This window comes from Geotrypetes seraphini, chromosome 9 (assembly GCF_902459505.1).
Source record: "Geotrypetes seraphini chromosome 9, aGeoSer1.1, whole genome shotgun sequence".
In the NCBI taxonomy this organism is placed as follows: domain Eukaryota; kingdom Metazoa; phylum Chordata; class Amphibia; order Gymnophiona; family Dermophiidae; genus Geotrypetes; species Geotrypetes seraphini.
The window spans coordinates 164,515,834-164,529,119 of record NC_047092.1 but is presented as its reverse complement, the minus strand read 5'-3'; the positions used below and the strand labels follow the sequence as shown (position 1 = coordinate 164,529,119).

Genomic DNA, 13,286 nt, shown 5'->3' with positions numbered 1-13,286 from the left:
CGACTGAAGAACCAAGACACTTTGGTGTTGACACTCGTGGCCATCAGGTCCAGGGCTGGCTGACCCCAAGCCTACACAATCAACTTGAAGGCTGCGGGACCGAGACACCACTCTATGGGATCGAACATGTGATGACTGAGGAAGTACATCTGGACATTTTCCATTCCTATGTGGGAAGCCAAGATGTCCAGAAGATGAGACTGCTCACACCATAAGCAGAGTTGCCTCCTGCGCCACCAGACGACTCCTGGTTCCCCCTGACGATTGACATACGCCACCGCTGTGGCATTGTCCAAGAGAACCCGAACAAACTTGCTTGTCAACGTCTGGAACGCTTGCAACGCCAGCCAGATGGCCCTGGTCACCAGGGCATTGATCGATCAAGAAGTCCCCTCCTGAGACCAGCAGCCCTGAGCTGAGTGACCGAGACATTGACCTCCCCAATCGAGGAGACTGGCGTCCGTGATAAGAACTGTCCACTGGGGCTGATCCAGATTCATCCCTTGCACCAGATTGGAAGACTGGAGCTACTAATGAAGACTGCAACAAACTAACCCCCGAAAAGGAACAATAGAGTCCAACTCATGCAACTGGGGCGACCACCACTGAAGTAGAGTATGCTGAAGCAGGTGCATGTGAGCTCGGGCCCACTGAACCACATCCAGGGAGGCCACCATTAACCTCCAAGATCTGGAGATAACCCTGAGCCCAAGGACATGGGGATGCTATCAGAAGGCAAATCTGTGACTGCAATGTGACCACGTGGGCCTCTGGCAGGAAGACCTTCCCCAAGCTGCTGTCAAAAAGAACCCTGACTGGCTCTTGGACAGGTTGACTACCCACCCCAGTGACTGCAGAAATTCCACAACCCGAGCTGTAACTCGGGAGCTCTCCTAAAAAGACTGCTCTGATCAACCAGTTGTCCAGATAGGCATGAACCAGAAAGCCCTCCTTGTGCAATGCCGCTGCCACAACCACCATGATCATAGTAAACGTCTATGGAGCTGTGGCCAGACCAATGGGGAGAGCATAAAACTGGTAGTGCCAATCCAAGATCACAAAGCGAAGGAACTGCTGATGGGAGGTGCAAATTGGAACATGCAAGTAGGCCTCTGTTATAGTGAGAGGTCAGAAATTCCCCCAGTTGAACTACTAGAATGACAGATCTCAGGGTTTCCATGTGAAAAGATGGAACATGCAGAACCTTGTTAACACCCCCCCCCTTCAGATCTAAGATGGGCCGAAAAGTCCCCTCTTTCTTGGGAACCATGAAGTAAATTGAATATCTGCCTATGCCACACTCCTGCGGAGGCACTGGCACCACCGCCTGGAGATCTAGCAACCACTGTAGAGTCTGGCAAAAAGCCCGCTTTTTCCACGCCACCTGACAAGGAGAAGCGAGAAAGCGATCTGGTAAGGAGTGAGAAAATTCTAGAGCATATTCGTCTCGAAACGCCTCCAGGACCTACTGATCCGTTGTGATCATGGCCCACCCTTGGTAAAAATCTCGCAACCGAGAGCCCACCGGAACCAAGGGAGGCACTGGCAAGGAGTCATTGGGCTGGACGGGCGGCAGGAGAACCAGCAAAATAATTCCGTCTCCCTGAAAGGACTGCATATGCTGAAAGAAACGGCCCCGGGGCAACCAAGAGTCCAGGAAGTAAGCAGCCCCTCGACCAGGGAAATATCTGTGGAAATCGTGCAAACACTCCCGAACAATGTCACCCCACGCAGGCATGCAGGCACGGACCTCAGGAAGACTGGGCACCTTGGAGTCTGTCAAGGTCTAGACCAACTTGTCCAAATCCTCGCCAAATAAAAAAAGATACCCCCCACCCCCCGAAAGGGAAATTTTGTCAGCTTAGCCTTAGATGCTGCATCCGCCGACCAAGCCCGCATCAGAGAGATAAGAGGCACCCATCTCAATTTTGGCTACTTCCTGATCCACCAAGGACATGCTCGGTCCACCGAAAACAGGCCTGAGCCACCAGATTGCCACAAATTGCAGCCTGAATTGCTAAGGCAGAGACATCAAAATTCTGCTTAAGAGACTCTAACCTATGCTCATCAGAGTCCCTTAAGGCTGAGCCGCCCTCAATGGGCACAGTATGCCGCTTTGCGATGGCAGAGACCACCACGTCTACCACGGGCGACTTCAAGGTATCACTATACCTCTCTAGGATATGATACAAGCAGGCCATAGAACGTTTTCCACTGCGCAAGAACAATATTCCGAATATCCTGATGCATAAGAAAAGAGCGGGATTCAGAGCAGATCCCCCTAAGCAGAGGGTCCACCACACGCAGGGGCTCCTTCACATCTTCCTTGAAACACAACACCGAGGAGACCAGAAGAATAAAGCTCCTATAGCTCTTCCCACTGAAAAATGTGCATCACGGATGCATCCTCACTAGCTGACGGAACCGCAAAGTCGCCGCTAATGGCATCTGTCCCCCCCCCCCCCCCCCCCCCCCGGCGGTCTCCCATAAGGTCCAGGACCTCATCAATAGAAAACAGCTCCTCATATGTAAAATCAGTGTCTAAGAGACCCTCGGCCGCTTGGATGAAAGGAGGAAACAAGCATGCAACTGGCGCGGAAGGGGGCCGAATCAGAGTGGTTGTTAAGGGAAAAACTGCCCCGAGACCCCCGGAGTGGAAGCAGGATCCCTGGCCGCCTGAAAATAAGCCTTAAACAAGGCAAAAACAAAATCAGAGGGCAAACTCAGATGGCCCAATGGGACCCACTGCCACAGCAGGAGACCCGGCAGAAACCTGCCCCTGTCTCTCCAATACAGGGGGAAGGTCACCTGAGGCTACAGACAAGATGGAGGTGCTTCCTGCCAATATCAGAGCAGAGCCGACAAAAATGGAACCCCCGAGGCCTGTAGCGGCTGAGATGCCTGAATCACCCCAGCTGCTAAAGCAGGCAAGGGAGTCCCCAGCACCATCGGCGATAAGGGAAACCTTATTTCCCTGTCTGCAGCTAGGGAAATCCCTGTGTGATCACTGGACACCAGCACTTGATGGCGACAAGGATTCCCCTTTGCGGTGGCCTGCACATCGCATGCATAGGCTGGCCATGGCTGTCTCAGGTTTGGAGCAAAATAAGCATTTTTTCCCTTTTTTTAACACATTACTCTTCTGTATTGCCTGTATTGGTGGCAAGGCTTACCGCTGAGGCACCTCTACCAAATTTTGAGGAGGTAGAGGAAGGGGCGGCCCAGCTTGAGACCCGCCACGTGACACCCCTGAGGTCCAACGGACCCCCCAAACAGGACCCACCCAAGCTCAGTCCAGCACCAAAACAGGGACTAGGAGCCCTAAACAAATTCCAACAGCCCTAGCAAGGGGAGATGGGTACCTGCTGGAGACTGAGGTATATAGGGAGGGACAGCTATTATGTACTATACCTAAGTTTTGGTCTCTGTCTCCACCTGCTGGTCATGAGCTATTACCCATCAGTGAAGCTGTACCGGGCTGGCAAGATTGATAAAGAAAAATCAATTACAAAGCACTGAAGGATCCCTTCAGACCGGTACTGCCTTAGGATTTTTTTTTCCCAGAACATACTCCACTGGCTCTCTAAGCTACGTATATGTCTTGCTGGTATTGGTGGCAAGGTTTATAGCTGAGGCACCTCTCTAAAAATATGATGAGGTGGAGGAAAGGGGGGGGGGGGGGGGACTCAACTCGTGACCCTTCGAATGACACCCCCCGAGGTCGGGCAGACCCCCAAACATGGTCCCTCCAAGCTCAGTCCAGCACAAGAACAGGGACAAGGAGCGTTAAGCAAATTCCAACAGGCCTAATTAAGGGAAAACTTTTACAGCTATCCTTCATCTGCTGAGAGACTGAGCAAAGACTAGTTTGCTAGAGGGAAGTATAGCTATTAATAGTACAACCAAAGTTTGGTCTCAGTCTCCACCTGCTGGTCAAAGTGCAGTATTACCCATCAGTGAAGCTATACTGGTCTGGAGACATGCTAAAGAAAGGAGAGGGTTTTTTGTGTTTCTTTAAAGGAGAGTTGTATTGGTTTGAGATAAGGCAGGAAGGTGCTGGGTTCGATTCAGTTTGCTGGGTTCGATTCTGGAGGTGCATGATGTGGTTGGCTATATAGGCAGTGACAGTAGCTTTATTGACTTCTGACTGTACTTTTTTAATTTAAGTCTTCTCCCATTATTTTGATTATATTGTACTTTTAAAATCTCATTTTAGAAGTCTGATAAGATCTAAACACATTATGACTTGCACAGCTGCTTCACTGTCTTAGAGAGGACATTGGACTGTACCAAATATTCTTATTCAATTTGGCCCCAAATAGTACCACAAATACATTATTCATATTCAGACAAGTAGTGATTTAAATTTGAATACAACTGAATACAATCTGAAGCTGTAATATGCTACATCTTACTGAAATACACTTCATCTGTGCTTTCACATTGCTCCTTTTGTGTGTTATGTTAAAGCTCAGTGCCTATTATTCATATTAAGAAATGTTTTAATTAGACAAGATGGCGGCGGCGTGAACGCACTCAGAACTGACATTCCATCTTACTTTGCTGGTTTTGCCTTCTAAACGTTTTTTTCCTCGTTGAAAAAGGAAAATGCCCCATAGTAAACGTTAGGGCGTTCTCCGGGGAGACTCCTCTGCCCCCCGACAATCGCTGATGGATTGGTTCCTGACGAGCTCATCGGCAATTGAAGGAGGAATCGTGCCCGGTGAAGCCCCGATGGAAGGAGCTGCCGGAGCACTGGGCCTGGAAACATCTCTCTCCCCTCCAGCAGCGCGTTCACTGCCGAATCCGGCACAGCACAGTGCATTGCATGAGAGAACCGAGCGATCGATGAGCTCGGTGTTCTCACATGGAGGGGGCTATAGCGCTGGACAGGCAACATTCTCTGGGGTCGAAGAGAACTCGGACCCCTCTGCAGTGACTCTTGGAGCTATTTGGAAGAGTCTTCAGAGACTCGAAGTTGCAGTCACAAAATCATCTGAAGATATATCCAAGGTAGCAACTAAATTAGATGATTTATCTTTATCAGTGCAAAATATTCAAGCTGAAATGCAGAGAAAGTTTGACCTGGTGGATAAGGAGATTTCCTCATTAAAATTTTTATCTTCTACAATAGTTCAAGATAGAACTTATCTTCAACGAAAAATTGAAAATTTGGAAAATTTCAGTAGAAGACTGAATTTAAGAGTTTTGAATTTTCCTAAATTAGCTGTTGGGACACCTACTGAAGTTTTCAAAAGATATCTTCTTGAGACTTTAAAAATTCCATCTGAGTGTATTCCGCCTATAAATAAAATCTATTACCTCCCAAGAAAAACACAGAATTCCCATCCTCAAGAATTAGATTTTAATAATTTGACTGCTATTCTTGAAACTACTCAGGAGGAAATTCTAAATAGAGGAACCATGATTGTTTCATTAGTGTTTGAGCAGGACTTAAATATGATAATGAAGAATTATTTTCGTCTTTCTCAAAATTTGTTTCTTGGAGAAAAAAATCTGGATTTTCCCTGATGTAACTAAGTCTACTCAAGAGTGGAGGAAATTATTCTTAAGTATGAGGGAAAAAATAACAAAAATGGGAGAGACCTGCTTAAGTTATCCCTGTAAATGTGTGATAAAATATGCAGGGAACAAATATACTTTGCACCGGAACAACTTCGTAGTTTTCTGGACTCTCAAAAATTGATTAAAACAACTAAATAAATAAGAGCTGCTAGATAAGATTATACCGGGAAACCATGTTAAGCCTTTTACCTAAAAAGTAGTCTACATCAGTGTTCTTCAACCTTTTTACCGGCAGAAAAAAAAGAATTATTTTGTGGACCGGCAAACTACTAGGACTAAAATTTAAAAATCCCGTTTCCGCCCCATCTCCGCGAGCTCGGTCCCCACAAATCATCTGATCCCATCCACACAAGCCTCAGTTATGATTTTATATTGAATGTATTTTATTAAAGTATAAAAATAAACAATATTCTGTAGAATTGTCATTTTATAAATACAAATAATTCAGAGCAAGGATCAACAAAACCCCTGTCTCCCCTCCCCTTCACATATATCCCCTCTACTATCAAGAAAACTGAACAAGCCAAATTATTACAGAATGCTACACAGAAATATTATGCTAACAGAATACTGAAGTAACACATGACAGGAATAGTTTTAGGGGAGTGCAACTAGGGCAACTGCCCCCTGGTCAGAGAGCGCCCTAAGCCAGCTGAAAGCTAAAGAAGCACTGCCTGGGGTTTGCAGTCCCCAGTTATGTCTAACACCAGCTCTAGCAGGATATATATTTCAAATCTGATATATTCTAATCACAAAATAGAAATAAAATTATTTTTTTCTACCTTTTGTCGTCTCTGGTTTCTGCTTTCAATCTTTTTTTCACTCTCTTCCTTCCAGCGTATTCCCTCTCTGTCTCTTCAATCCAGCATCTGCCCCTTCCATCCACTGTCTGTCCTCTCCCCCTTCCATATGGTATCTGTCTTCTTTCTATGTCCCTCTCCCCTTTCCATCCAGCTTGTGCCCCTCTCTCCTATTTACATGATTCATTCCAGCTTCACTGCTCTCTTCATTTTTATCTCTCCTACACCAGATCTATCATTGTTGTCCCTCTGCTTATTTTTCTGCTGACCCCTTCCTATCATCAATCTCTCTACTTTCTCATGCCTGTGTCTCCCCTTCCCCTCCTCTAATCTCTCTGCCAGCTGTTTCCTTCCTTTTTTCATTCTCCCTTCCCTCCTCCTGTCCAGCAGTAACTCTCTTCCCTTCCTCCCCTCCCAGCAGCATCTCTCCGTCTCCCTCTCCAGTAGCAGCTGTCCCTTTTTTTTCCTTGCTCAGCAGCTTCCCAGATTCCTTTCCCTCCTCCCCTCCCAGAAGCATCTCTCCTTCTCCCTCTCCAGTAGCAGCTGTACCTTTTTTTCCTTGCCCAGCAGCTTCCCAGATTCCTTTCCCTCCTCCCCTCCCAGAAGAATCTCTCCTTCTTCTCCCTCTCCAGTAGCAGCTGTCCCTTTTTTTATCTTGCCCAGCAGCTTCCCAGATTCCTTTCCCTCCTCCCCTCCCAGAAGCATCTCTCCTTCTCCAGTAGCAGCTGTCCCTTTTTTCCTTGCCCAGCAGCTTCCCAGATTCCTTTCCCTCCTCCCCTCCCAGAAGCATCTCTCCTTCTTCTTCTCCTTCTCCAGTAGCAGCTGTCCCTTTTTTTATCTTGCCCAGCAGCTTCCCAGATTCCTTTCCCTCCTCCCATCCCAGAAGCATCTCTCCTTCTTCTCCCTCTCCAGTAGCAGCTGTCCTTTTTTTTCCTGGCCCAGCAGCTTCCCAGATTCCTTTCCCTCCTCCCCTCCCAGATGCATCTCTCCTTCTCCCTCTCCAGTAGCAGCTGTCCCTTTTTTTCCTGGCCCAGCAGCTTCCCAGATTCCTTTCCCTCCTCCCCTCCCAGAAGCATCTCTCCTTCTCCCTTTCCAGTAGCAGCTGTCCCTTTTTTTCCCCTGCCCAGCAGCTTCCCAGACTGATAGTGGTTTTCTCCCCTCCCAGCAGCTCTTCTTACTTCCCAGCGCAGCAATTCACGAAGGCAGCCTCGGGTCCTTTGTTGGGTCGCGCCGCCTGAGGAAAGAGGATGTTGCATCATCAGAGGCAGCCGCGACTCAGCAAAAGCCCCGAGGCTGCCTTCGTGAATCGCTGCGCTGGGAAGTAAAGGAGAGCTGCAGAGAGGGGAGAAAGCCACTGTCGGACGCTCCCCAAGATCTCTCCGGCCCAGCGCACGCTTCCGATGCTGATCTTGCTGGTCCTGCGCGGACCGGCAGGAAGTTGAAATGAGTCAATCTTGCCGGTCCTGCGCGGACCGGCAAAAATTTCCTGCGGACCGCTACCGGTCCGCGGACCGGCGGTTGAAGAACTGTGGTCTACATTGTTGTGAGATCTCCTTATCTTTTTTATCATCTTGTCTTCAATGAGAGTTTAGTGGTCTAAGGAAGAGTATATAATTGATTATTGGGAATATTATATATCAAAATTTTCTCTTATATGCTTATTATCATTTTTTATTATTCCTATTATAATATGCAATATCTATAATATTTCAGATTTTTTGTTTAACTTTATCTCTGAATTTCTGTAACAAGAAGATTCTTGTAATATGATTATTAAAATTTATAAATAAAAAAAGAAATGTTTTAATTATTTGTATTTGGATGAATAGTAAAATAAGCTATTTGATACAGCTATACAAGGAGCACAAGAAAAATGTGACCATTGAACTGTGAGGGAAAAGTGGTGACTGACAAGGACCTGTGTGACACTGGCAGGTGGGACGGAGCATGCACATACAGCATAAGACTCTCAAAAGTTTGAGTAAAGCTGGAAAGCTAACCCATATACATATTCTGCCTGTCTTCAGAGAAAAAAAGGGAGAATCAAGTGAAACAAATGAATGAAAATACAAGAAAACTAATGAAAGAACTTACTTCAGCCTCCTTGCATTCTTTCATAACTTCAGTTGCCTTTTCTTCAAGGTTTTCCAATTCTTTTGTTAATTCCACTATATCTTTCTCATTTTCAACAATGTCCTTTTCTGTACGAATTACAGAATCTTCTGCTTTTTTAATATTTCTGAACAAACAAGCATTTTATAAGGAAGGAAGGATTAGGTTCTTACCTTGATAATCTTCTTTCCTATAGAAAGCATATGATTCCTTACAGAAGGGTTATGCACCTGAACTTGCAAATTGCTTGCACAAGACATCAATCATTTTCTGGCTGCCATACAAGAGGGCAGAGCCAGAGAGCTCCCTTCATAAACCAGGAACATTTGGATGAGGCCAAAAACTTTGTCCACTCAAGCTCTATAAAAGGAAAAGACCAGCTATTGGAACCTACCAGAAATGGGAGCCCGTAAGGGGAACTAGCAGCTTCTTACATCAGCGGCAATTCTTATGTTCTGTCACTGGCCATGGTTGAACTCGAGTGACTACCTCATTGCATCCGGGCTCAGAACTTCAACTGAAGAAGCAAGAGGCTTTCCTATTGTCTGCTGAAGCCATGAGATCAAAAGTGGACTGCCCCCTAGCATTTCACAATGTAGATGAATGCTATTTATGACAGGGACCATCCAGTGTCCACTGGCTTAAGTAGCTGGCTTGGACGTTGTCCACTCCCACTATGAGCCGCACTGAAGGCCTGCAGATAGATTGTCACCCAGCAAAACAGTAATTGGACCTCCATGTTCAGTGGAGCACTCTTGGTTCCTCTTTGACTGTTGACTGAGGCAGTGTTTGAAAAGACCCTGACTATTTTGACATGCAGCCTCATTTAGAAGAACCGCAGAGCTAACCGAATGGCTCTCAATTCCAGTCTGCTGATGAACTATGGCCTCTGTGAGGACAACCAATGCCCTTGTATGAGATGGTCCTCGCAAAGATACCCCCCCCACCTCCAACACACAGAGACTGGCATCAGTCATCAGGATCACCCAATACTCTATGCGGAGAGGAGAATGCTGGATAACGACTCCGGCCAGAGCTACCACTACAGACTCTGACATACATTCACCGTCCAGGCTAACTGTGACTGGAGAGGGTCCTTTTCAGGCAACCAATGTGCTAGCAATGTGCTCTGAAAGGGATTTGAGCTTGGATTTGAGCTGACCTGCATGGTCAGCTCAAATCCAAGGAAACACCTCTATGATCGCTACCAAGGAACCTAGTACCAGCAGGAAATGTCATGCCATAGACATCAGCCTTGCCAAGATTTCTAAGATCTGACTGAGCTTCAGTTTGCATGGCTCTTGCAGAAAAAATTCTGTCATCTACTGTTTGGATTTTGAGTTGGTTCCAAGGGGCTCTTTTTGAAATTTATAATCCACCCCAGGTCCTGTGGGAGCTGGACTACCTGACACCACCCTGCGACATTTCATCACGGACAATACTCTGATCAGCCAATCATGGATGTCCTTGGATGCCTGCTTTATGTGGATAAGCTGCAGCAATCACGATGAAGGGGTGAGGCACAGTTGCCAAACTAAACAGCAGCACTGAAAATGGCTCTCTAGCACAGTGTTCTTCAACCTTTTTACACCTATGTGCTGGTAGAAATAAAATAATTATTTTGTGGACCGGCATCGGTCCACGGACCGGTGGTTGAAAAACACTGGGCAAGTCGTGGGCCACACCCCGCCCATCTCTACCCAATCTCCACCCCAGATCCCGCCCCCCATAATAGTACTAATTGTAACATTATTTTTTCCATTCATTTTTCATAGATATTACATTACATTAGTGACTTCTATTACGCCTGTACCTTGCAGTTCTAAGCGGATTACAGTTTAAGATTGCTGGACATTTCCAGGAAGTTACAATTTACAGTTTAAGATTGCTGGACATTTCCAGGAAGTTGCCATTTAGGGGACGCTTACACAGTAGATGCCGGGGACGCTTATACAGTGGATGAAGGGGAATTACAGATTAGGGGCTTTGAATAGTAAGGCAAAGGGGAGAGTTTAGGATCACTAGAAGGGAAGAAGAGGTTTAGAGTTGGTTTCTTGAAAGGTTCACAGGGGAGATAATAGAAGAAGGGAGGAGGTTAGCTGGTAGTTTGCATGGAGGGGGGAGGAAGCGAGGGGGGGATAAGAAAGTTGTATAGTTTTTTTGAAAAGCAGAGTTTTGATTTCTTTTTGGAATGATTTAAAGTCACTTGTAGTTGTCAGCAGGTTGAAGATGGAGGGGTCCAGCTTCGCTGCCTGCGTCGCTAGGAGGCCGTCGTACATTTTTTTGCGCTGAGTTCCCTTGAATGGTGAGTAGGAGAATAGGGTCTGGGGTCTTCTTGGTCTGGATATGCTGTTATGATTTAGACGGTTGTTGAGATAGGTGGGTGCAGTTCCGTTTGTTGTTCTGAATAAGAAACAATAGAATTTGAATTGGATTCGAGCTCGTATCGGTAGCCAGTGTGAGTCTAGGTATGCATTGGTGATATGGTCAAATTTTCCAAGTGAATAGATCAGCCTGAGGGCTGTGTTTTGAATGGTCTGTAGTTGGTTTATCAAGGTTGTGGGGCAAGGAAGGTAGAGGATATTGCAATAGTCTACTAGTCCTAGGACAAGGGATTGGACTATGATCCTGTAATGATCTTTTTTGAAAAATTTTCTTATTTTTCGTAGGTTGCGCATGGTGAAAAATGCTTTTTGAGTGGTTTTGTTGATTTGGATCTGCATTGTGCAGCATCTATCTATCGACATTCCAAGGATTTTGAGAGAGGGCTGTATGGGGTATTTGGTGGCGTTTATTTCTAGTTCTGTTATGGATGGGGTTTTGTCCTTTTCAAGAAGTAGGAATTTTGTTTTGTCCGAGTTTAATTTACACAATATAATCTTATTAACACCACAATGGTTAGCCACAAAATTAAACTATACAATGCACCCTGACAGCAGATGTAAATTCTCAAAAGTGACATAATTCAATCACTAAATTCAAAAATAAAATAATTCCCCCTACCTTTGTTGTCTCCCTCCCTCTATGGTATGCCTTACCTTCTGGCCTGCTCCCGCCTGGCTATTTTATGCCGCCCCCCAGTGCTATCCTCAGGCCGGCTCCCTCTTCCTCACTGATGCAGTGCACAAAGCCGCGTGAAGCAGCTTCTTGCACATCACACACCTCATCTGGAAGCCTTCCCTCTGACGTTGCAATGTCAGCGAGAAGGCTTCCGGTTTGGGCGCAGGACGCACGTAGGAGCCGCTGCACGTGGCTTTGTGCACTGAATCAGTGAGGAAGAGGGAGCCGGCTCGAAGATAACGCTGCACTGAGCACACTGGACTGGAGGTTGAAGAACACTGTTTTGGGCCTGATGTACGTTCAGGCCCTGTGTACCGGCAGGAAATTTCTGTGGACCGGTGGTTGAAGAACACTGCTCTAGCACATAGAACCGGAGAAACCTCCTGTGATCTGGGAAGATGGGGATATGTAAGTAAGCCTCAGTCAAGTCTAGCGAGGCTAGACATTTGCCCGGAGCTACCAAGGCAATGATTCCATTTAGAACCTTCATAAGAACATAAGAATTGCCACTGCTGGGTCAGAGCAGTGGTCCACATCCTGCCCAGCAGTCCGCTCATGCGGCCGCCCCTAGATCAAGACCAGTGCTCCAAATGAGTCCAGTCTCACCAGTTTAGCATGAACTTGTCCAACTTTGTCTTGAAACCATGGAGGGTGTTTTACTCTATAACAGACTCCAGAAGAGCATTACAGCTTTCCACCACTCTCTGGGTGAAGAGAATTTCCTTACATTTGTACAAAATCTATCCCCTTTCAACTTTAGAGAGTGCCCTCTCGTTCTCCTTACCTTGGAGAGGGTGAACAGTTTGTCTTTCTCTACTAAGTCTATTCCCTTCAGTATTTTAAACGTTTCGATCAAGTTCCCTCTCAGTCTCCTCTTTCAAGGGAGAAGAGGCCCAGTTTCTCCAATCTCTCACTGTACAGCAACTCCTCCAGCCCCTTAATCATTTTAGTCGCTCTTCTCTAGACCCTTTCGAGTAGTATCGTGTCCTTTTACATGTACGGCAACCATTGGATCCAAACTTATTCTCCAGTCTTCCGAGTCCTCCAGGGACACATTCAAGTATAAAGAGCATGTTTTTGAGCCAGAGTCTGCATCTGGTACTGGATCTAACTTGTAACAGTCATTGTACAGCTGCACTGACTTTTGCTGCTTTTCTCTAGTCTTCCTGCCAGAAAAATTTTCTTGAGGAACCGACAGAATTCAATTTTATATCCTTCTTGAGCGATGTCCAGGATCCATTAGTTTGATGAAATCTGCACCCAAGTATCCCAGAACTCAAAGATCTCCCTCCTATGTGGGATAGCCCAGAGGCTAATAAGGCGTCATTTGGACTTCTAGGTATTTGCTGCTGAGTGAGAGCCAGGTGCAGGAGCTCTTCTGGAGCCTCCAAACCTCTGTCTGGAGCCCTAAAATGACCACTGGGACAAGGAACCTGCAGACCCATAACACGGTTTTCAGTAGCTGCAGAAGGAATCATGGCAGGAACTCCAGGAGTTTTTCAGTTTACTGTCTTACGACGACTTCGGACGATGATCCATCACACAGGTCCTCAAGTTGTCCAGCCCTTTTCTAGAAAGCAGGAGAACTTGGTCAGTCAGGAGATGTTGGAAAGCTTTTAGCGCGTAATACATCGCTCTGAACTCCAGCAAATTGATGTGAAATTTGTGTTCTTTGGAAGTCCAATAACCCTGCATTTGAAGGCCGCTTATGTATATAATCTAAAATAT

The 13,286-nt window shown here is 46.3% G+C and overlaps 1 protein-coding gene across 6 annotated transcripts in view; it reads right to left on the bottom strand.

Moving 5' to 3' along the window:
* SMC4 (structural maintenance of chromosomes 4) overlaps positions 1–13,286 on the bottom strand; it is a 238,359-nt gene that overhangs the window by 51,495 nt on the left and 173,578 nt on the right. For all 6 annotated transcript variants that reach the window (XM_033959216.1, XM_033959220.1, XM_033959218.1 and 3 more), the window contains one exon: positions 8,481–8,625. In XM_033959216.1, coding sequence (XP_033815107.1) covers positions 8,481–8,625 — 145 coding nt within the window. The remainder of the gene's footprint in view (positions 1–8,480; positions 8,626–13,286) is intronic.